The sequence below is a fragment of the Poecile atricapillus genome, chromosome 3 (genome assembly GCF_030490865.1).
Source record: "Poecile atricapillus isolate bPoeAtr1 chromosome 3, bPoeAtr1.hap1, whole genome shotgun sequence".
NCBI lineage: Eukaryota > Metazoa > Chordata > Aves > Passeriformes > Paridae > Poecile > Poecile atricapillus.
In genome coordinates this window covers 87,151,836-87,173,515 of record NC_081251.1, presented here as the reverse complement: position 1 = coordinate 87,173,515, position 21,680 = coordinate 87,151,836, and the positions used below count along the sequence as shown (strand labels likewise).

The following is a 21,680-nucleotide window of genomic DNA, read 5'->3' as shown; positions in this document are numbered from 1 at the left end:
TACTAGCTGAAAAGAAAGGAGCATGTTAGGCTCTGTGGTGGATTCTGCAGACTGCTAGATCCATGGGACCTCTGCATGGAACACTGTGAGGCAGATACAGACTTCAAAAAGCAAAATTCTTTCTAAATAAACAATTAATTATTTTAAGAGGATCCCCTGGAGAGCAAAGGAGAGTTCATGAACATTATTTCCTCTCTGAGACAAGCCTGCAGAGGTAACTACTGCCAGACTCAGGTAGATCACTATCCGAAGGCTAGCCTTTGAGCTGGAAAACAAATTAAAGGAACCTATCTTCAGAAAGGCTTATGATAAGCATTACTGACCTGAAGAGGAGACACCTGATGCTAACAGGAGTCTTCTAACCCAAATGTGCTGAAGATAGTTCTTTTGAAAATATATACCAAAGCCAGTTGTTGGTACTTCATTCATTTGCTTGTTTTAAAAGCATACCATCATTGACAGGATGTAAAATCACTAAGCTTTACCCGGGCAGCCTCACCTCATAGAGAGGTATCAGCAATTTTTCAGACGATACCTTCCATGTAAAGGTTGCTATTTCTATTTTTCATAGTCATGGCAAGACAGTGCATTTCTTCTGGCTCACTCCAGCTTGCAATATGCTTAGCATAGCTGGCTCTCCTTCTTTTATGAAGTCTTCCTCTGTCATTGCTTGACAGTACATTTAAGTGTTCAAATTCAGTCAGTCACTCACAGACTGTAATGTCGTGGATTTGTTGCTGTACGTCAGCTTTCAAGAAGTCATCTTCCTAAGTTCATTTTGTGCCTTTTGGATATCCAGCTCTTCAATAGTTTAGTCCAAACCACTGCATCTCTTGCTGTATTCAGTGCTTACATTTCACATCCCTCCACCCTGAGCACCACATCAACCTCTGAAACGTGCAGTAAATGTTTAAACATACGAACAAGGGGCACTTTCAGGCATATTTGAGTCAGAATTATGAAATTCATGCCAAAGGATGTTGTGTGTTAGCTGAGCAATGCAGCATATTTTTCCAACTGTTTCAGCCAACAGTCAACTACATGAACTATCCTGAAGAAATATTTCCTAAAGTTTGTAATGGAAGTATTTAATATAAAACCAAGAAAGCAGGAACTTATTCACTTTAATTATATACAGAGACAAGGGAAACAGTATGAGATGGCTGTAGTTTGGGTCAGCTAAGTCCTTAATTTTTTACATCCTATGCTTTTTTTTTTATTTAAGATATACATCTAGGTAATGTTTCTGGGCTTTATTTCTGACATCTACAGAGCCCTAAGGTCACTTAATGCAGCTTTCATCATCGTTTCTTGATACATGCCATCAAACTGCCCTCCCAGAAAGATGTTATTAGAAAGGGAGCCACCAGGCACCACATTACACGGTTGCCTGGTTCATATAAATGTGAACCGGGAAAAATAATCAACCACTTTTAAATACAGCTTTAAAATCATGCAGTTGAACTTGCCTACACTATTTACATTAAACATCTTGTAGTCATTCCATAAAGTAGTAAAATTAGCATTTTTCTATAAGGCAGTTGTTGAGGGTTAAGTGTCCTCCTTTTAGTTCTGGCTTACCCGTGGAAATTTTACCCTTTAGTTGCAGGGCGGCGGGGAAACCTGACTGCAGGTACTTGGTGGGTACTTGAGAAACACAAAGAGTTCGGCTGGGCCCAGGGGGAAAGGAGGCAGGAAAAGGCAGAGGGCGGGGACAGTTTGGCGGGCTTCTTCAGCTTCAGAGAAGGACACTTTGGGGCGCAGAGCTGTTGCTGAGAAGGGAATTCACCATCACCCAGACGGACCTGCTGCTTCGTCTCCTTCTTCCCTCTTTGTTGGTGGCCTCGCACCCCCTGTCCTGTCGGGACGTGTGGCAGTGCCAGCCACCGCCGCGGAGCTGCTGATACACCTCATCCACCAGCCCAGGATCTCAGCTCATCCCTGCTGCTCCAGCCAACTGTTCCTCAGAGCCCTGCAGGAGCACCGGGACTGACTGCCCCAGGGGGTTTGTGAAGCAAAACCTCTCCTCCATCCTTTCCCGTCTCAGCCGAGAAAAGCTGTCACGGGGTCCCTGATTCTGCTCTGTTGTTAACGCTGTAGTTATTGTTGTTTGTTTGCCTTGTTAGATATACTAGTAAAGAACTGTCACTCCTATCCCCAGATCTCTGCCTGAGAGCCCCTTGATTTCAGAATTATAGTAATTCGGAGGTAGGGGGTCTACATTTTCATTCCAGGGGAGGCTCCTGCCCTCCCTAGCAGACACCTGTCTTCCAAAACCGAGACAACTGAAGAAAAAAACCTCGTTTTGAAATAATCAAAACCAGCTCATTTTTGGCTTCTATAACTTTTTTACCAAGATCTATGCAGGTTCTTCTAGTACTTTCTTTCATGTTTCCTTGCATCTGTGTTTTACTTCTATTTAGCAATTATAATCCTTCACTGACTGCAGGGACACCTCATGGCGAGGACAGGTGAGAACAGCAAGCTGCCGTTCAGTTAATTCAACCAAGCAGAGAAAGAGCAACAGATGCTTCTGCTCCTTTAGATAATCAGAATTTCATGGGCACCAGCTTCCACTCCCACTCTGCTTCTGAGGTGTACATTAACACATCCAGAACACAAAACACTGGCACAGCAACTTCAAGAACAGAGGACTGAGTTGTCCAGACCTGAACTATCTAACCACTTAGAACTATTGTGTCTTCCAGGGAATCTGCCTGAGAGCCCTTGCTTTCAAAATTACAGTAATTTGGAGGTAGGGGGTCTACATTTTCATTCCAAGGGAGGCTGGCTCCTGCCCTCCCTAGCAGACCCCTGTCTTCTAAAACCGAGACAGCAGTAGCAACTGGAGATACACGATAGCATCAGGTCTTCGCCCCTTCAAAGAGGTTTTACAAAGCAGTTAAAACCCTTCTAGCACAAACTGCACTAGAAAGCTTAAAATGGTTTCAAATTTGGTACAAACTATAAATGTACTCTGTTATTCTTGCTTTTCCCCTCCTTATTGGATTTCCATTCCTTTTTTCAGAAACACTTGTTTAATTCTGGTTTTTTTTAAGCTTTTTATTTTTTTTTTCTTGCCTTGCAACTCTGACATTCTTTTTCCATTCCCTCACTTATGAGTTATTTACTGGCTGGTTAAGAGAAAGACCCACATGGAGACAGGACACACAGCACAGGGAAGAAGCCAGCCTCTACTCATCCATCCATGTGTACCTGTGAATGAGGCTCACCATCAGCCTTATTATATACCCCTGTGCATGCAAGGAGCAAAGAGAAGCCCTTCCAAGGGCATACACTTTAGCAAGGCTGTGTCTAGGAGCAAGCATGAACCTGGGCCTTCACTACCAATACCAATTGTTTCTATCAAAAACAACCTATTCTGCTACTCCTTGGCAAAGGTCTTTGTGCACACCAAAATTCACACTCACAGAAATGTAAGCAATGGTATTCTTTTCAGGTTTGGGGAAATCAGATTGCCAGACAGCACAAAGGAACCCACCCAGCAGCCCTCCAAGCTACTTTGCATACAATGTTTGCTAAGTTTTGTCCTCCCCTGAAACATAAATAATCAGTAACTGCTGGGGGAAAGATCCAGGACATGATGGACCAGTTGGGTCAATCGGACAAGGCAAACACTCTTCTCCTGACATGAACAACCTCTTCCTCTGTCTTATGTATCTTTAGGTGTTTTTGTAGTCTTCAACAAACATCTGATCTCTGACTGTACAATGTGACCTTTGACGGTATAAGGGGTTTTTATTATGTTTATTACTTTAAAACCTTAAAATACAATTCAGCAGCCACTGGGCTATTTCCTGCTTTAGTCATACCTATGTTCACACTCTGAAGAGATGTTGGCATCATTTTAAGAGCATTTCCATTACTAATTTCCACTTCATTCTCAAAGATGTGCATTGACAGTCTTAGCTCCTCGCATACACAAAGTAACTAACCTCAAAAACACAGGCAGCAAACCTCTTTTAAATGGCAACATGCAGCTTGCAATAAAAACATTATATGCTGATACAGCACCATAATTCTGACAGGTCCTAAAGCATTCAAGCTCACAGTTAGACAGTCTCAGTCTTCCTTTGACCTTCCTATGCTCTGTTTAGACAATATTCTGCTCAGCTTCTGGACTAAACCTGTGGAGGTTGCTCCCTCTCGCTCCCGAGAACACAGGCTATCTAAAGACAATGATGCACAGGTTTAGAACACCATTTAAGTACAGGCAGTTCCAAACGAAAGTAGGTTTTCCAGCAACGCAGTAGGATTTTCTGCAGTTTGGCAGAGAAACTCAGCTAGTATGAAATCACCAGAGAATATTACAGTAGCTTTAATTTTTGCACAGGACAAATTCATTGTTTTGAAAGGTCATGACAGTAAATTGCATGGAATTCAATTTACCTCCCTCAGATGGATGGAGGTCTTGAGTCAAACATAGAACAGGAGAAGCCTTTGGCTCCAAGAAGTCTGTGCTCATTCAACCTACTCCTAAGCAGACAAATCATCCTTCCCCTAAGCTATACATTATCACAGCTTGTGATCTTCAACTGATCTTTTTCCATAGCTGTCATACTCCAGCAAATTGTGTCATAGATGAGCATCAAAACCATGGTCAATGCAAGAAAAATTTGTTTTTAAGCAGGAAGTTACCAAATACAAAATTATTTGTGATACAGACACTGTCACAGTTGTCTCATGCTCATTTCTGCACATCTAAAGTGAAATACAAAAAACTACAGGGAGATGTACAGGAAACAACACCATCAGCATAATACAGAAAGACAGATACTAGAAAAGAAAGCAAGCATAACAGTTACAGAAAGACTGTCAAGACAGTAAAAGAATACCCTCTCCAGGAGGAGAGTGACACATCTGCAACGCATGCGATTTAACAGACTCCCCTGTGTATAACTGCAAACAACAGAGCTAGTGAGCATTTCATTCCTGACTGGATGTATGGCACCAGGCAACGACTCTTACCTAAAGCTTTCTGGGTATTCAACAACAGCCATGTTGATAACATCCAATGCATGCTGATAGTGCTTCTGAGCTGAAAAGAGGAGGGCCAGTAGATGAAGTGAATTCATGTCATCTTTGCACAGTTGCAGGGCTTCTTGAAGATGGTCTATAGCATCAGAAATCTAGGAGGAGGTGGGGTGGAAATAAGACAACACATCACTCTTTCAGTCCTACATTATACCCCAAAAATGTGAGCAAATGGAGTAATTAGAGATTCTGAAGAAGTTCTACTTAGGCATCTTATACTATCAAAACAGGCTGCCAAAATTAACAGACTGCACCGCTTGAAAAAAACCCACACAGTCTAGAGAAAAAAGTCTAAATGCTAAAAGTCTAGTAATGCTAAAAAGCATTACTAAATCACTGCTTATAAACAAGAGCAACAGATCTGATCCAATCAATCCCCTCATCCTTTAGCATGGTGATTCTATGCTGTAAACAGATCCACCACATAGGCCCAACTCTCAGCTCCATTTTCCAGGATGGGTGGCTGGCTCTTCACCTGGGGGTGAGCATGACATATCTCTGCTGTGCTTTGTCTCTCATAATGGCTGTACAAAGCCTTTCATGATTTGGATCAAGAACATACCCTTGAATGTTCATGGGAAAAAGAAACGTATTTGCAAGCAGTGATATGAAGAGCAGTCCTGACAGTCACAGCAGCAGCAGCATGTTATTAGAACCAAGTCTCACTTGGCAGGAAACAACTATAATGAATGCAAGTATATCACATGCTCTTTGTGATCCAGCACACTATTTCATGCTATCTGCTCAAAAGGCAACTTAGCAGATTTTCATTTGTTTGTTTACCAGTAAGCTTTATGTAGAGGATTTTCTTTAAGATTCTCTAGTGTCTGAAATTACAGTTATGCATATTATTTCATTTCTGTGGCTCTGAAAATCTGCAGAAAACAAAGCATGAAAGCATATAAATTTATTTTCCTCATGTATGCTTTCCTGCTCCTTCTCTTAATGGATGGAGAATGTAGTTCCTTCTTTCCCACTATGAGAGCTTCTCCCCTAGAAAAGCTTTACGGACAACTACCCTGGCATACCACCAGCGTCAAATTCCCACCACCTCCACAGACATCTCACAAAAACAAGTAGCACATAACTCAGGAAAGAAACAATTACACTGCCTGCAGCTACAACAGAGGTTACTGATTATCTAGATCTCACGTATCCTTCTAGGAGCAGCGTATATTCTGCTCATAGGACAACTCTATCCTAATGTCCAAGTGACATTTCTCTCCTGCTATGCGCACATGAGCCATGGTAATTAACTACTCTACTGGGTGACTCCATGCAAGCCTGGAGATCAGTGTGACTTCTCCAGACATAAGTCCAAACTGGCATCTGGCCCACACCATCAAAACTGCTGAATGTCCTGGCTTGGATTCAGGCTGGGATATATGACTGTCAGCTTTAGTGGATTACTGCTTGTCAGTGGAGCTACTTTAACTACATGTGTTATATTAAAGCCTATTGCAAAGGTAAGCAGGTTGGCTTAAATCACCCATGCTCCCTCAGCAGTTTACTAGAACACATTTTCATACAATGTAAAAACTGTAGCAATGATAAGATAACTTGGAGCCAGGACAAGACAGTGATGGGCCCATATGTGCCTGTCCACAAAGCTTATTATTATATATACCAGAGATATATAAATTTGACTTGCTAAAACAAATTGCTGTCAAGACTTTTTGCACTCCGGACTAAAAACCCCTTCTATTTCTTTCTATTTCTCTATCCCAGCACAGCACAAGTACTCATAAAGAAAATACAAGTTTGGGGAAAAGTCCATTAGAAGAAAAAGAAAACATGCAAACCAAACAATTGGAGGAGACTTGGAACAACCTGTTACAGACGATCCTGTTTTGAGCAGGGATTGAACTGGGTCATCTCTAAAGGTCCTCTTCGAAGTATTCTATGATTAAGACTAGGGAAGGGGATCCTAATTTGCTAGTATGAATCAGACAAAGAATAACACTTGCAACTAATGCCTTTACTGAGGGACTTCAAAATTTCAGGAGTACCTGACCTTACTTGCGTGTGAATGTGCAAACTGAGACTTTGCTTTATGTGTTGAAAGTGACTCAGCATCAAAATGCAGGTAGGTCCACACACCTAAGAGAGGCTGGTGATCCAAGAAGCTCTCTGACTGTTGCAACATACATGAAATAGAGCAGCAAAAAAGTGAGTTCTGGTCACTCCTGCAAACCTTTGCCTGCTGGACATGCAGCCACATATTGTGGACAGAGATGTCATCTAAAGTAATTCTGTTCTGTAGCATGAGCCTGCAATGGTTTCATCTCATTTCAGCACTTCCCTCTAGTACCATCAGAGTCACAGGCAATGGCTGGTTTTGAAAATTAATAATGCTTCCCTGGCATCTAACTCAAGTCCAAAAAGCTCCTTAGTGCTGTAACACCATTAGTACCCTACACAGTTCTATACTATACTATATAGTATATACTATACTATACTACACAGCTGCATAATTAGAAACAGTGGACAAAAATAATATGAACTCTGTGCCTTTACAGAAAGCATTTTGTGAAACAACAACCTGCAATAGACCAGATGCAATGAAATACACACTAAATTTTCAGAAGCAAAATATTTGGCAGCAGTCAACACAAACTTCCTTTGAAAGATGTATTTTTATTTAAGTAACTATGTAAGCTGAGAAAGATGGAAGCTGGCACCCAAGATGGCATCCTGAAACGTCAGGGCTTTATCAGAGGCAGGCTGCTATTTAAAATTCCCTAGAAGTACTGAATTTAAAATAATCTCATTTCAGACGGACTGCAAGTCTAAGTAGGGCCTGCAATTTGAAAAAGTTACAGTTCCCCGACTTATCATTCTGTTAACAAATATACTCATGTTTTGCATGGCACACAGGCATCTTCACATTACACTGATTAGGAAGCAAAGTAGGCCTCAGTAGGCCAGAAATAGCATCTTGCCATCTTGCAGCATTACCAAAATAATGCCATCAATATGGATTGTTTAGGCTGCCTCTTATATAGTAGGATTTATTTCAATAATGCTATATATCTCCTTGAAAACAATGATGGTATGTCACAATTATAGGTATAAAAAGGGAAACAGAATGAGTGTTAAAAATACTTCCTAACAGTAGAATGAACTTGGATAGTTAAAATGGTAAATGAAGCAGGAGCTCATAAAGGAATTTTCAGGCCTTATAATTTCATATCAGTTGACAGTTACACTTAATTAATCATTAAAACTACCCACTCCACTTCTTTTTATAGCAGGGAAAGGAGTAAGCTTTACTGACTGGCAAGTGCTTCCATAGAAAACAGACTTGCTACAGTCCACCAGAACCTCGGGAAAGCAGGGGTAGATACTTCTATGGGTTATTACTTGGTTCTTAGCCATTCTTGATCACCAGAGCAATCTAGGCTAGGATGTAGGCAGAAAAGGAGCATGTTGCTGTTCAGCAGAGGAGGTAGTTGCTGGTCTGGGAAAAAGACAGACCAGAACTACCTACATTCAAGCAGCCACTGAAAGAAGCACTTCTTGAATACCTCCTTAAACAGAGCTCCTCTTTTGGGGCAGAGACAGCAGTCTTTCCTTCTTGAAACTAAAATAAAAACTGGACAAAACAGGTGAAATATTTTTTCTGGTCTCTCAACTGATGTTTATCTTAGTGGTACACCCAGACACTTGGGAAGGAAGTAAGTGTTTTCTGGATAGTGCCACTTGAAACTTGAGGTCTGTTCGAAATCCACAGGAAACTGGTGAGATTTACAGTGCTCAGCTGCTGACCCTTAGCCATCTTTCCCTTCTCATTTTCATGAAAAGAAAGGTTAGATTTAATCAGGTATTAAAATGGCATGAAGACTATGTATGTTTTGACATATCCAATACTGATCTACATGGCAGTCAAGGTCACAAACACCACCACTCCCCAAAAAACCAGAATCAACACTTAAAATTAACAAGACTGCTACTGACACTACAGAGTCATTTCCATAGAAACTGGTCTGCTAAAAAACAAGGCAATACATTAAAATCAGTGAGCTTTAAAATGTTCATTCTACCTTGCTTTTGCTGATCCAAGTGCTGTTACCACAGAAACAGGAAAAGTAGCCGAACCAGCCACTGAGAGTTGGAAGCTACAAGTCTCATTTGTCTCTTGGCTTGGCCAGCTGCCAGGCAGGCACTGCAGGTGGAGGTACCCACTGCAGCAGGTACGGACCTTGTTCTCCTGGCACTTCAGCTCAGGGGGAAAACCACACTGAGAGACCCTCCTCACAGAACAGGTTATTCTACACTGTTTGGCTGAAAAATCCACTAAAACACTCTGGGGCTGATGTAGACCCTCCAAGTTTTCCCAGTGGCTCCAGTGGTCTTTAAGACACAGGCGCACACACACAAAGCTCATCATCATAATTTTCTATCTTGGTTGCTGGTGGTTTCAAATGCCAATGCTGCATGAACCTTTTATAACCATTTCTCCTCTTGTCACATCCTCATCTCATGTCAGAAGGATGCTTATGTTTTTCCATTTCCCCTTTGCCTTGCCCTGTAGCGACAGAGACAAGTGCTATTGGAAGTATTTTACAGCCTTGCAAGGAAGATGAATTGCTCCAGCTTTGCTTGGCACTCTACTGGTTAGCTGCCTCTCTTGCTTTGTTCCATGAAAACACTCTCTTATCTATGTAAGCTGATACCTGTGTTTTTCAATGCTGGGTACACTTACATCATTTATTGACTCTGACTATGGAAAAAAAAAAGGCTGGTTTGTTGAGGAAAAACATTCAGGTATTATATTATAACCTACTATGTAGAAAAGGCCTCATTTATCTGTATTATAGCATTGCCTGAAGAAAGCCCTAACTGTGATGTTCAATAGTTAATGCAATCTATCAAAAAAGATATCATTTATCTTTCAGTTAATCAGAAAGATAATATATTAGATACTTTAAATAATTAAGGATATTAAAAATGCATTACAAAATGTTTATAATTAAGTAAACTGGCAAAAGAAGAGTAGGATATTTTACAGCAGTCTAAAAATAAAGACGTCTCAGGTATCTCCTCTCTGTCCAAGCATGTGTTAAAGATTTATATCTCACTTGATGGGAGAAGAGCATGAGCACCATCGCAGGGGTCAGGCTGACACTACACAAGACACTGAGATCATACAGCTGTGGGAGTAGAGGAGACTGGCACAACACCAAGGATGAAAACATTCAGGTGAACTAGACGAAAGAGGAAAGTGAACACAGGGACAAGAGACTGAATGGGAAGAACAGGAGGGAAGGGAAATGATGCAACAAGAAAGATGAAACAACACTGCAAAGATAGGTTACAAACAGAGAAAAATAAAGGGTAATGACTTAAAATGCCAGTCACAGTGAAAACAACAAAAAACCAATGACCACAAAAACATTGTATTTTATTTTTCAGGATAGCAGCTGAAAAGCTGTAATGCTTTTACTAATGGCAAGCAGAAGAGGCAGCAGATAGACAATCTCCCTATGAGGCAAATGCTGTGAGAGAAAAAAGGGTAGCTGGGTGCTTTTTAATGAAAGACCCTGAGCAAACTGCATCAAAGCAGCCAGTAAGCAGATGAGAAAGTTAAATAAGCCATTTTAATTATCCTTTCTTATTGTAGGCTCACAGCACACTGCTCTCATTATGAAAGGGCTACAAAAGTGACATTATCAAGAGGGTGCTCTCTTGGAGTTTAACCTAATGAACCCACAGATCCACTTATTAGATCAGGAAAGCAAGAAATACACAACTGTTCAACTCCATAGTGTAGATTAAGGAGAAAAAACTGCAGCAAGAAGGCGGCCTGTCAAAGAAAGAAACTACAATGATGAAATTTCAAATCTAGCTGGAGAGGTATTTAAAAAACAAAGCTGCTCCAATAAGGATTTTAGCTTTTAAACAGAAAGGACAAAGAAATAAAACACGCCAATTTTAAGAAGAAGGGGCAGAAAAATAAAGCACAGCCCAAGTGGCTGGGTTTTTTTTCCTGAAATGCAGCACAGAGCATTTGCTCATCAGCTTAATTTTTATGAGTTAACACCTGCAGCAGCGTTCAAATGCCAACTAATCCCACTCACTGCAGAGCTCCAGCACATATCAAAGACTAACGTCAAATGTGTTCAAGTATCGAATAAAGCAATCCCAGCATGGGCAGCACACAATCTGGCATGATATGGAATCGGGCAGTAATGGGAGAGCCTCTGGAGCAGTCTACAGTGGGACACAGTTTGATACCTACGGAACAGGAATAAACACCTTGATCATCCCACACATACAAGGCTGCTCCAAGACTGCTCAGGAGTTAGAGTAGAACACATTCCCTAGGGAAGGCTGTTCCACATGCTACAGAATTATTATTTTTAGAATAAGAATTAAAAAATATTTTACACAAATGTATTCTGACTGCTTGTTACTGGTTACAATGCAGGAAGGAAAGGACCCTGTTTAGTAAGCCTGGGTCTTGTTCAATTGGACTGTCCTTCCACCCTCCCATGACTCAGTGATTTCCAAATATTTCACATACCTGCCTGACAAGAGCCAGCTGCAGTGACAGGTAAAGGATGATTTGGTGATCTTCGGGGGCCAGGTCACGTGCTCTTTAAGGACGACCACACAATAAAAAAAGAAAAGTGACTGTTAGACTGTGCGCTTTGCAGAGCTCCTTCACCATGAGTCAAATAAGCACAGAACAAAACCCAGTCTTTCCCCACAGAAAACTAGTCCAGTAATGGAGAAGCACACAAATTAGATAAAAAGCAGAACAGTGCTGGCCTGGCTAAGCCAGAATCCCAGGAAAAAGTATGAGAAACACAGCTGCCAGGGTGTTATACAAGTTACATGATCTTTTTTAAAATGCCACTTAACATTTTGGAACTTGGATAACTAATATAGAAAAAGTAGCTCCAAGCTCGTAATAAACCCATCAAAGCATTATTTTAAGTTATTTAGGTGATGGTCATAGTTGTCTAACTCGTTCCTGTACTGCCACTTTTAAAACATTAAGAGAGGGCTAGGTTAGCATTTAAAAATTCACTGTGAGCATGTAGAGGACTAAAGATCAGAAGCCTGTGACACAAGCTGATGCTCAAACACATAAAGCATTCTCCACCCTGCAGCTTCTAGTTTAATTTTTGACAGTAGACTCCTAATTTGGAAAGGGAAGACACAGAGGGAGGAACTATTTGATGACAGGAACCAGTGGATTCTCTGTCCTTGTGACTCACAGAGCTCACTCATAGCTCTGCAGCACATTTCACATAGGAGAAATGGGGAAGAGGAAGTTCCCTCATAGCCAATTAACATTCCTGACCTCTTTCTGGGCTGCGTTCCAGGACACCAGGGAAACTTGCACCTGCATTGCCAGGCCTCAAGTGAGCACAATTAATGTCCTTATGAGGGAGAAAGGACAGGCTAACAACACTGGTGGTTAAAAAACCCATGCCAAAACTATTGATTTGCTCATAATAAACAAGTAACAATAAAATAATTCCTTCAGGTCAAACCATGGCTTGAGACATCATACACGTTCTTCAAAAAGAGGTGAAAAAACAAGGAAGATAAAAAAAGAAAAGAAACCAAACTTAAGCATTTAGAAAAACACTAATCAGCTCACTATCACAGTCCTGTTGGCTGAAGTTTGAGTAACTACTGTTTGGCAAGAAGCTTGTCTGCCTCCTAGATAGAGTTAAGATACCATGAAAACAAGTCACAGCCAATGGGAAAGGTCAAAGGATAAAAAAACCCAGAAGTACAAAAGCAGTGCAGCACCACAATTCCTTAAAATTGGTCAGAAGTTAATGTATGACAATGGAGTCCACAAACTAGTGTGACTTAAAAATTCAAATACACTCCTGATCCAAATACTGAATCAATAAATAGCTTTTAAAATTTTTCTCTCTCAGACCTCCATAAGGCAAATATCCAGAATTGTATCTGTGGTTTCAGTTCTTGCACTCACTACAAAACCAGTGTAAGACAAACATGTTGGGCTCTTTCTTGGTCAGCATCAGCAAAACATTTAAGATCCTTTAACGTTGTTCAAATTGCTAAACTTGTACTTTGAGATACCAAAGATCTCAAGTTTTCTTCACTTATGTAATTATGACCACAACAACCTTAGAATTAGATACTTCAGCCCAAGACTTAGAATGTCACAGTATTGTCACAGTACAGCTGGTCTGGACTGGACAAAGTAAATCTGACCATAACACAAATCTAATTCAGTAGCCTAGTTCATGTCTGAACATGTCCCTGGATAAGTCATAGGGGACCTTTGGCCAGACCCATTCAAGATGAGAAGCAAGCACATCACTGGCCAGGAAGCTGTGCAGGGAGAGAAGTATCAGCCAATGGCTGTCTAGCCCAGAAAACTTGAATTGGGCATTTAAGTGAGTTCGGAATAATAAATGAGGCTGTTTTGTCTCATGAGCACCTGGAGCACGAGTCGTGAGTTTTGTCTCCCCACCCACGGCTGGCTGGCACATTACATTAGTCCGCATAAGCTTCCATTTAATTGCTATCTGTAGTCTGTAGGCATCTACATTTACAGTGGGTTGGACAGCGGAATGGACAAAAATAGTTTTAAATCAAGCAGTTGTACTTGAGGTCTCAAGTGTAGTTACACAAGAGTGTAATCTGCAGTTGCTTCCAGGGTGGAGCCATTGTAACAGTTTTCCCCAAAACTACAAGGATTAAGGAGAGGTGAGTGGTGCTTGCTTTGTACCACTAGCTCTGAAATCTCCTCTTCCAACAACAGCTCATGTAAACACTCATTAGGACAGCAACTATTCTCTCCCCTAAATGCACTGGTGCCAGGTAACCCTATAGCTGCCTACACTCTGATGGTGAAGGTACTTTCCCACCATGATGGAAGTAAGATTTTAAGCCTGCTTCATACAGGAATTGAGACAAAATTAGCTTTCCTTGTTTGGCAGCTGGCATCATGTGAGGAAGCTGCGTCTCCCAGCACTGTAGATCTCATTGCAGCGAATTTGGGGCTAAGTTTTTTTCTCTAAGGTGGCAGAACAGTACTCTTACCTTGGATATTCAATCAAATTATCACTGCATTTAGCCATCACAAAAATGGTTTTGACAGACTACTGATGAAATCTAATGAACTGTTTTCAAACTTTCCAGCAAGGAAGCCTCATGCAGAGGAAAAAGAAACATAAAAAGAAAAATTCTTCTGAATTTGTGAAAAATATACACAGTGCAAGTATCTGCAAAATTCCTACTCACCTCTCCAAAGTGTGAAGTGCTTTCTTGTTTAATTCATCCTGAGTGCTCTTTAGAGTAGCTGTAGGACAAGATACCATCCCATATAAGAGTTCATTCAATGTTTCAGATTAGAAAAATAAATGTATAGAGTATTTCAAATTGGGAGTGTAAACACTGTGGAAATCTTTGTGTGAAATGTGCATGTGCTCATTTTGACATGAATTCTCAAATTCATTTTTATTAAAGATTATTTTAAGTCCTTTGTTTGAAATACTGAAGCATTTTTTTATTTACATATGCCACGGAAGGGGGCTGAGAGAAGGGGCCAAACACTAACTAGATACTAGATACCAAGAAGGTAACAAGCCCGCAGCCAGGCTGCTGCAAATGTTAAAAGCAGTAACCTGCAGCACATTCTGACACAGATACAGACAGCCCCCACCACCATCTTCATGTAGGAAGGTGCTGCAGGTTGAACAGGGAACTTCAGCAGCTGAACTCACAGCTCTGTGACAAAACAATACTATCTTTGAGACAACAACAGAATTTTTATGTTACTTCAGATGTGGCATTAGCCACTAATGCCCTTCCCCCATGCCTCTAATTGCTTGACTAATGCACCCTGCTCAGTATGCACACATATCAACATATAAATTAATTCCTACCTAAAACCAGAAAAGGAAGAGAAGAATCAAGCTCTTGTTATACTTGAGTATCATAAGATATCATCATTGAGATCAACAGGAACATAATAAGAGGTTAAAGGAACATGTCTTTCTCAGATCCAAAATATCTGGAAACCTAATGATGGTTTTTAGAAATGCGTCGGCTACCTTGTTCTGGTTCTTAGGTTTTCAGATTTTGCACAGCAGCTGTTTCTTGTTCTGCATATCCTGAAATTGAGAGCTATTGACCAACAGCATAAGGAAGTGATGATGAGTAGTTAATCCACCAGCAAACATAACCCATGAACATATCTGATTTGATACATCAAGTCAGTGTATGCTCCAAAATAGAAAGTTACTAAGTAGCATATAATAATGCAGCAAATCCAGTGAAATTCAAGTATTTTAATACTTAAATATACTTTAATACTTAAAGTGGGTTTTTAAGAAAGACAGAGGGTTATTTTTTTACCAGGTCCTATAGTGATAGGACAAGGAGTAATGGTTTTCAACTAGTAGTTTTAAACTACTTCAATGAGACTTACTACAAGAAACATGTAATTAAACATTAAGAATAAGGAAGCTACCCAGCATAAGTTTCTGGAAGTATTACTTCCTACAGGAGCTTTTTTCAAATCACGAAGAAAAGGCTTTAACACGACTCCTCAGTGCCTTTGTTACATAGGAGGAGAAATAATTACTAAAAGGTTATATTAAATAAGGGAGCCTAACTTGGATGGAAGGCGGTAAGCTTTAGAAGGCAATTGGTCAAATATCTCTGAAATACTTAACTACCATTGAAAATACTGATAAACTAAAAGTCATCTCAACTAGAAAGTTACAGGAATCCCACATATACGCACAGATAGATGTATGACTTGTCTGCATATGTCAGTAAGAACTGGTATAAATACAATGATAAACAAGATTGACAACATGAGGCAGGATTACATCACAGAAATGCTGTCTTTCAGCATGTTCTAGCTTTGCTTCCTCACTGTCATATGCTATTTTTAACAATGCTAATGAAAAATGTCTTGCTAGTGCAAATTTGACATTTGACATGAAAACACAGTTCCATATTCATGACCATGACATGTATGCTTTTGAAGGACTGAATTTTATTAAAATATAGTCTGCAAGATGAAAATACCCTCTTCCTATTTCCCTCAAATAACTGAGTGACTTGTCCTGTTGCCTTAAGAGCTAGAGATACAATGAGAAGGCAGATATATTCCACTGCTTCAAAACATAAATTAGAGGCTAATCTGAAAATAATCCAATGCAGTAGTTCTGAAGACTGCTTGTTTTTGTTTTACATTAAAAAGGACACAATATTGAACTCATCTCTTGAAAATTCAAGAGATTTCCAGAAGAAATGTTTTCAACTCACATTTTGCTGCACCAAAATATCTTTAGAGACAGAGTACAGAATATGCCTCTCCAACTCCATTCCTCAGAAACCACCTTCTTTACATACTGAAGTTTACAAAGAGATTGTAAGGGGCTAACATAGAAAACCTTCTATCTCTGAAAATTGTCTCTGGGATCTTGTATTGCTTTAGAACAGTTTAAACTATGTCTGGGCAAAATTCCTTTAAAACTAGGCTGTTAAGCAGAACTCTATCCCTAGTGGACTTAAAATATGTATTATATATATATATATAAGAAAATTCAGGCTAGGAAGGACATACTTTTTGACATGAACTTTCTAGGGACAACTACTCTGAGGCAGAGGAATGAAGAACAAGAGAAAGCTGCAGTGCCTGTTAGCTTCCATAGTGAAAAGTAGTTCTCAGAATGGCTGATCAGATACAGCTGGCTGAAAATCTACACTAACTTGTGCTACTGAAGAGCACAAGAACACTTTCTCATACAGATGCCTTGCAGAATTCTGGTGTAAGTTTCAAGGCCTGCATATTCCATGACAACATAATAGAGCAATTTTAGCTTTGATTCAGGCTTCTTTGCTGGAAGAAGTTGGTTTGTTCCTATGGAACCTATCCAACAGAAAAGCCATTGTTTGCATGAGGGCAGGACTGCCAAAATGATTAGGAAGCACACCAGCTCAGCCATTATTCAAAGAAAATGTGTTAGAAGTCTTCTACCTATGTTAGAACCCATAGAATAAACAAAGATTGCTCCCACCTGTGGGCTCGATGAAAGTCAGAGCTAGAATTCTCCCAAATACTTCAAGCTCTTCTGACTACGAAGCACCAAATCTGCAGGAACCCCTTGTCCATTCATTCAAGATCCAAGTAAACAGATTAAAATAAAATACTTCTTACATTCAGTGGTCTGTTTCTAGTCAACATCCACATGTACCATTGAGGTAGATATTTTTATCTTGTTTACTTCTAAGTAAAAGAAACGACATCACAGAGAGGTTGAATCTCTGTGGGGTATCAGTATCACACCAGGAACTGAACTGAGGCATTTCTGACTCCAGTTCTTGAATTGTATTTCTTTATGATTTATGAGTGGGTGACAAAAATACGAACAGATGGAAAGTCTGACTTTTTGTTGTGTAAATTAAGTGAAAAAAATGTATTACAAATATTCAAGTAAAGCACACCAAGCATTGTCAGCTATGCTCAGATTATCACCCCCTAGTACTGACCTGCATTTCTTCCTTTACCTAAAAATTTCACTTTTATTTTACCACAGAAGACAGTTCTCTGAGCAAGTGAACAGTTCCCATTTATCTTGCAATCTGATTGTTTTTCATGTCTAATCAGCACTGCAAGCAGATTTTCTAATAAATTCCCTTTGCTTGCACTGAAGACTTTGAACAAATGCTCTCCATATAACACACGATGTTGGAGTCTGAAATACAGAGTGTGTGCCCTTGTTTCTAATACTTAGTTCTAGGATTCAAGGAAACACTGAATTTCATATAATATGAAATTCACGAGCATGTTTTCATGGTGATACATGAGAACAAATGCTAAAGTTAGATAGGAAAAGTGTAAATGTGTAGATTAGAAAGTTTCTTAAATCACTGGGTGAAAAAGTAGTTTAGAGAACAGGAGACAAGATGGAGGATTTAGGGTGTTGTCTCTTGTCCTTCTTCTTTCTGCTTCATGTTCTTCTCCTAGGGGTTTTTGGGTAGTAGTAAGTGATTGGGTAAAAAATGCCGCAGTGCAGCACACAGGTGTTGGGTCATTGGGTCACTAAGAAAAATAATTTAGTTTGCATCTGTTAATTGGGTAAATGGACATATAAAAGACCTTGAAGAAGATCTTTGTTAGCCATTTTACCCTTTCCTATCATAGTGCACATAGCTCCTTGTACCTTGTAATGCTGATAAGAAAAAAATAAACAACTGAGACCGAACAAGAGAAAACTAGCCTCCCTCTCGTCAGTCTTCAGTTCAAAGGGAAAAAGAACCCAAATCCAAAAGTCCCTAATGAGACAACACTTGACAAAAAAGTAACTCACCATCAGTAGCTTGAAGGCTGTATGTCAGGCCCAGTGCCAGGTAACCCTTTGCTAAGGACTCTCCAGCATCCTCACCCAGGTCTATCACCATTTTAGCAAAGTGCTCTCCTTCTTCCAGCTGCAAAAGAGGTAGGATGAGACTTACAGGCATTTCCTCTATATTTGCTCCAATAAAATTTACCATTAAGCTTACCTGCAAGTGATCTGAGAGACATTCACACAAGGGCTTTCAGTGATCCCAGTGAACACTCATAACAGGAGAAGGTCAGATTAGCAGACCTTGGTGCACATGCACAGTTTTGAGAAAAGTTTGGGTTTTGCACCCCAAACTCTTTCCAGATGTTTAAGATTAATCAAGGACACTACCTTATTTTATAGTTCCCTTCAGGCACACTTCAATCATGCAGCCTTAAATCCAAATGCTGGATCAGCTGGACTACTTATATGCTATCCTACTAGAGTACTGAAAGGTCTAACAGGTTTTCTCCTTCAAAGGAAGATCATTCAGTTCTGCTATTAAGCCTTAGCAAATTTTACTCTCTTTTAAAACATGACAAGAGTAAAATAAGAAACCACTAACTTCACTGAAAGCTCTCAGCTGCTGCTTGCCCTTCTGCCACAAGGATGCAGAAATTTCAGAATACAAGTTTTGATCTAACATGCTACCTTGGCACTAGCCACTTTCTGCATCTTTTGCAGACATGATTTCCTTGAAAATGTGTTTTATATTATAGATAAATAGTTTTTATATTATATATTTTTTATTTTTATAGTTTTTATATTATAGATAAATAGTATAGCAATTGGCGGAGAAAGCAGTCAATCTCTCAGGATCAGCCTCAAAAATGATGAAATACGTATGCCGGTCTCTTCTACTGCATCACAGACTGCTCCCCACAACCTTCCTTTCGACACATATCTATCAGCATTTGTAATGGTAATTTAAACAAAATGGTAATAGTAATTTAAACAAAAAGAATAAGTTAAATATTTTATTACAGAATTGAATGTTTCTCATTTCTAAACTTAAACTCTCATTAACATCACTCACCCATTTTAAGTAGAAAAAAAAGTTTAAGTAGAAAAAAGACCTGTATACTGTATATACTCTGAAAGGTGTAGGTTGGAGAGACATTGGCAAAACTTGTAAGTAATGCCTGAAAGACAGAGCCTACAGGAAGATCTAATTTCTGTACAAGACAGTATTGCAGATCCTGTCATCCATAATCAGAGTCATCCCTAATCAAGGAGCAGATACCATTACACTATGACAAATCCTCCTTTTGGAAACTTCTATGACATCACAACTGGGGTGGGGCTAACTTTGAGAAAGTATTTTTTACGTCTGAAATCCAGGTAGTTTAGACACAAGTACTGTGGACACGTGCCCTCTTAATACTCAGCTTTGTCAGACTCCAGCACCTTATGGCTCCTTAACATCTAAAATGACTTGCCCACAACAATGTGAAATTAAATGCATCATCAGACAAGAAATTTGCCTTCTGCAGTAATCTGTTAATATGTTACCTATGAACAGAATCTACTTGACTTGATGTAGCATCTTGTCAATGTGCCTCCTGTTCACATAATTTGAAAATATTCAGATGACATTAACTAATGGCTTCATAAAAAAACAACCTGGCATTTATTAGATTATATCAAGTATAAGAAGAAAAATACTTTAACCATAATTCTGAAGAAAGGCTGAAAAATGCAAGTGAATAGGCAAATCTCCACTGCTTGGATGTCTTCCTCACTGTTACAACTCCCTGAGGCCATAGAATTCAAACTAGAGGTAGAACAATTGTGCACCAATTTCTGAAACCTCTGATCAGTCAGTCCAAAGACCAACACATATGTTACCATCAAACCCTTTCCTGAAAGCACTATGAAAACATTAGTGTTGCTCATTGACCTGACAGCTGTGACTGGGGAAGCCACTGACACAGGAACACCTCCTGCAGAATACTTGGACTTGTGAACTAAACTGCAAGGCCTGTCTCTGAGGGTATAATCCAAAGCATTCCAAAACCACTGGAAATAGTCACATGTACTTCAGTAATGTTCAGATAACACCCTTAAACTCTGACAACATCAGGAAGACTGAGATTTGTTTCAGATTTCTTACCCTGTCAGTAGCACTACCAACTTCCCTGTCATATACTCAAGTGTGTTCTGGACCAGACCATAGAACAATGGCAAAAGTGGCCCATGACTTGCCACATAGAAAAAAAAAAACAAACCACAAAAACCCCTCCTATACAACTATAACTGAATTCTTCATCTCTCAGAAACTTTTATGTATGGCATGAAATCTCTGCAGCATGAAAATTCATTATGCACCTCTTTGACACCATAAACAGCTATATTCCCACTCTTTCTTCATTCCTTCTCCTCCCCACACACACTTTCATCCCAGAAGTCTCCATTAGATGAAGAAAAGAGCTATACAAGGAATTCTAATGACTAGAGAACAAGAGTAGGGGTGGGTAGAGTGTATGGAAAAAAAAATTCAATGAAAAGTTTGAAGCTGAAAGGAAGACATGTAAAATTGGAGAGATTTTGTTCCATTTTTTCTCTGAATGATCACCAGATGGTAATTTCAGTCTCTGACTGGAAAAACCTATACTGCATAAAAATCAGTAGTGTACCATTCAGCCTTCCTGCCAGTTACCCAGGGCCACTTGTCAGTATCAGATTAATCTAATGAATAAATAATTAAAACCACAACTTTTCAGAGTGGCTGAATCAGGACTTCTAGCACACTCTTGTAAACATTTATTCATACTAAACATCAATGGCACTTTGACCAGCCACAAAGATTTTTATGAACGCAAACTTGGGTCAGCTGAAGTCTGCTTTGAAAATAAGTGGCCTCACAAACTCCAGCACAGCTGATTCTGCTTATGAGACCATTTACTTTTCCTTCTTACAGCACTCAGAACCTCCCCTGTCAGCCCTACTGTGGCAGCTATCTGCCCCCTCTTCTCCCATTCTCCTACTCTTCAGTTATTCTGGCCAAGTGTGAAAAGCCAAATCTTTCACTCACATCACCCACTGTCAGGTTTCAACTCTCTAGTGCATTAGTCTTGCAGATGGCCTAACCGACTGTGAATTGGGAAAGTACTACCTGAAATAGGAATAACCCCCTTGGGGCACGCTTGGGGTAACCAACTAAACTGCAAGTACTACCATATTGCAGTCTGGATAAAAGCTCCCTCTCCATATATCCAAGTGAGAGACCAGTAGTGAGCCTGAGTTGTGATCTGCCAGTAAAGCTGTGTCTCTGGAGTCCTTAAG

The 21,680-nt window shown here is 39.8% G+C and overlaps 1 protein-coding gene across 4 annotated transcripts in view; it reads right to left on the bottom strand.

Annotated features, from left to right (window-relative positions):
• Positions 1 to 21,680, bottom strand: part of TTC7A (tetratricopeptide repeat domain 7A) — a 203,094-nt gene that overhangs the window by 118,164 nt on the left and 63,250 nt on the right. For all 4 annotated transcript variants that reach the window (XR_009277214.1, XM_058835343.1, XM_058835342.1 and 1 more), the window contains 4 exons: positions 18,381 to 18,498; positions 14,296 to 14,353; positions 11,582 to 11,654; positions 4,990 to 5,150 (listed from right to left, as the gene is read on the bottom strand). Coding sequence is in view for 3 of the 4 variants with exons in the window: in XM_058835343.1 (XP_058691326.1) it covers positions 4,990 to 5,150; positions 11,582 to 11,654; positions 14,296 to 14,353; positions 18,381 to 18,498 (410 nt within the window). In the remaining variant the exon portion in view is untranslated. The remainder of the gene's footprint in view (positions 1 to 4,989; positions 5,151 to 11,581; positions 11,655 to 14,295; positions 14,354 to 18,380; positions 18,499 to 21,680) is intronic.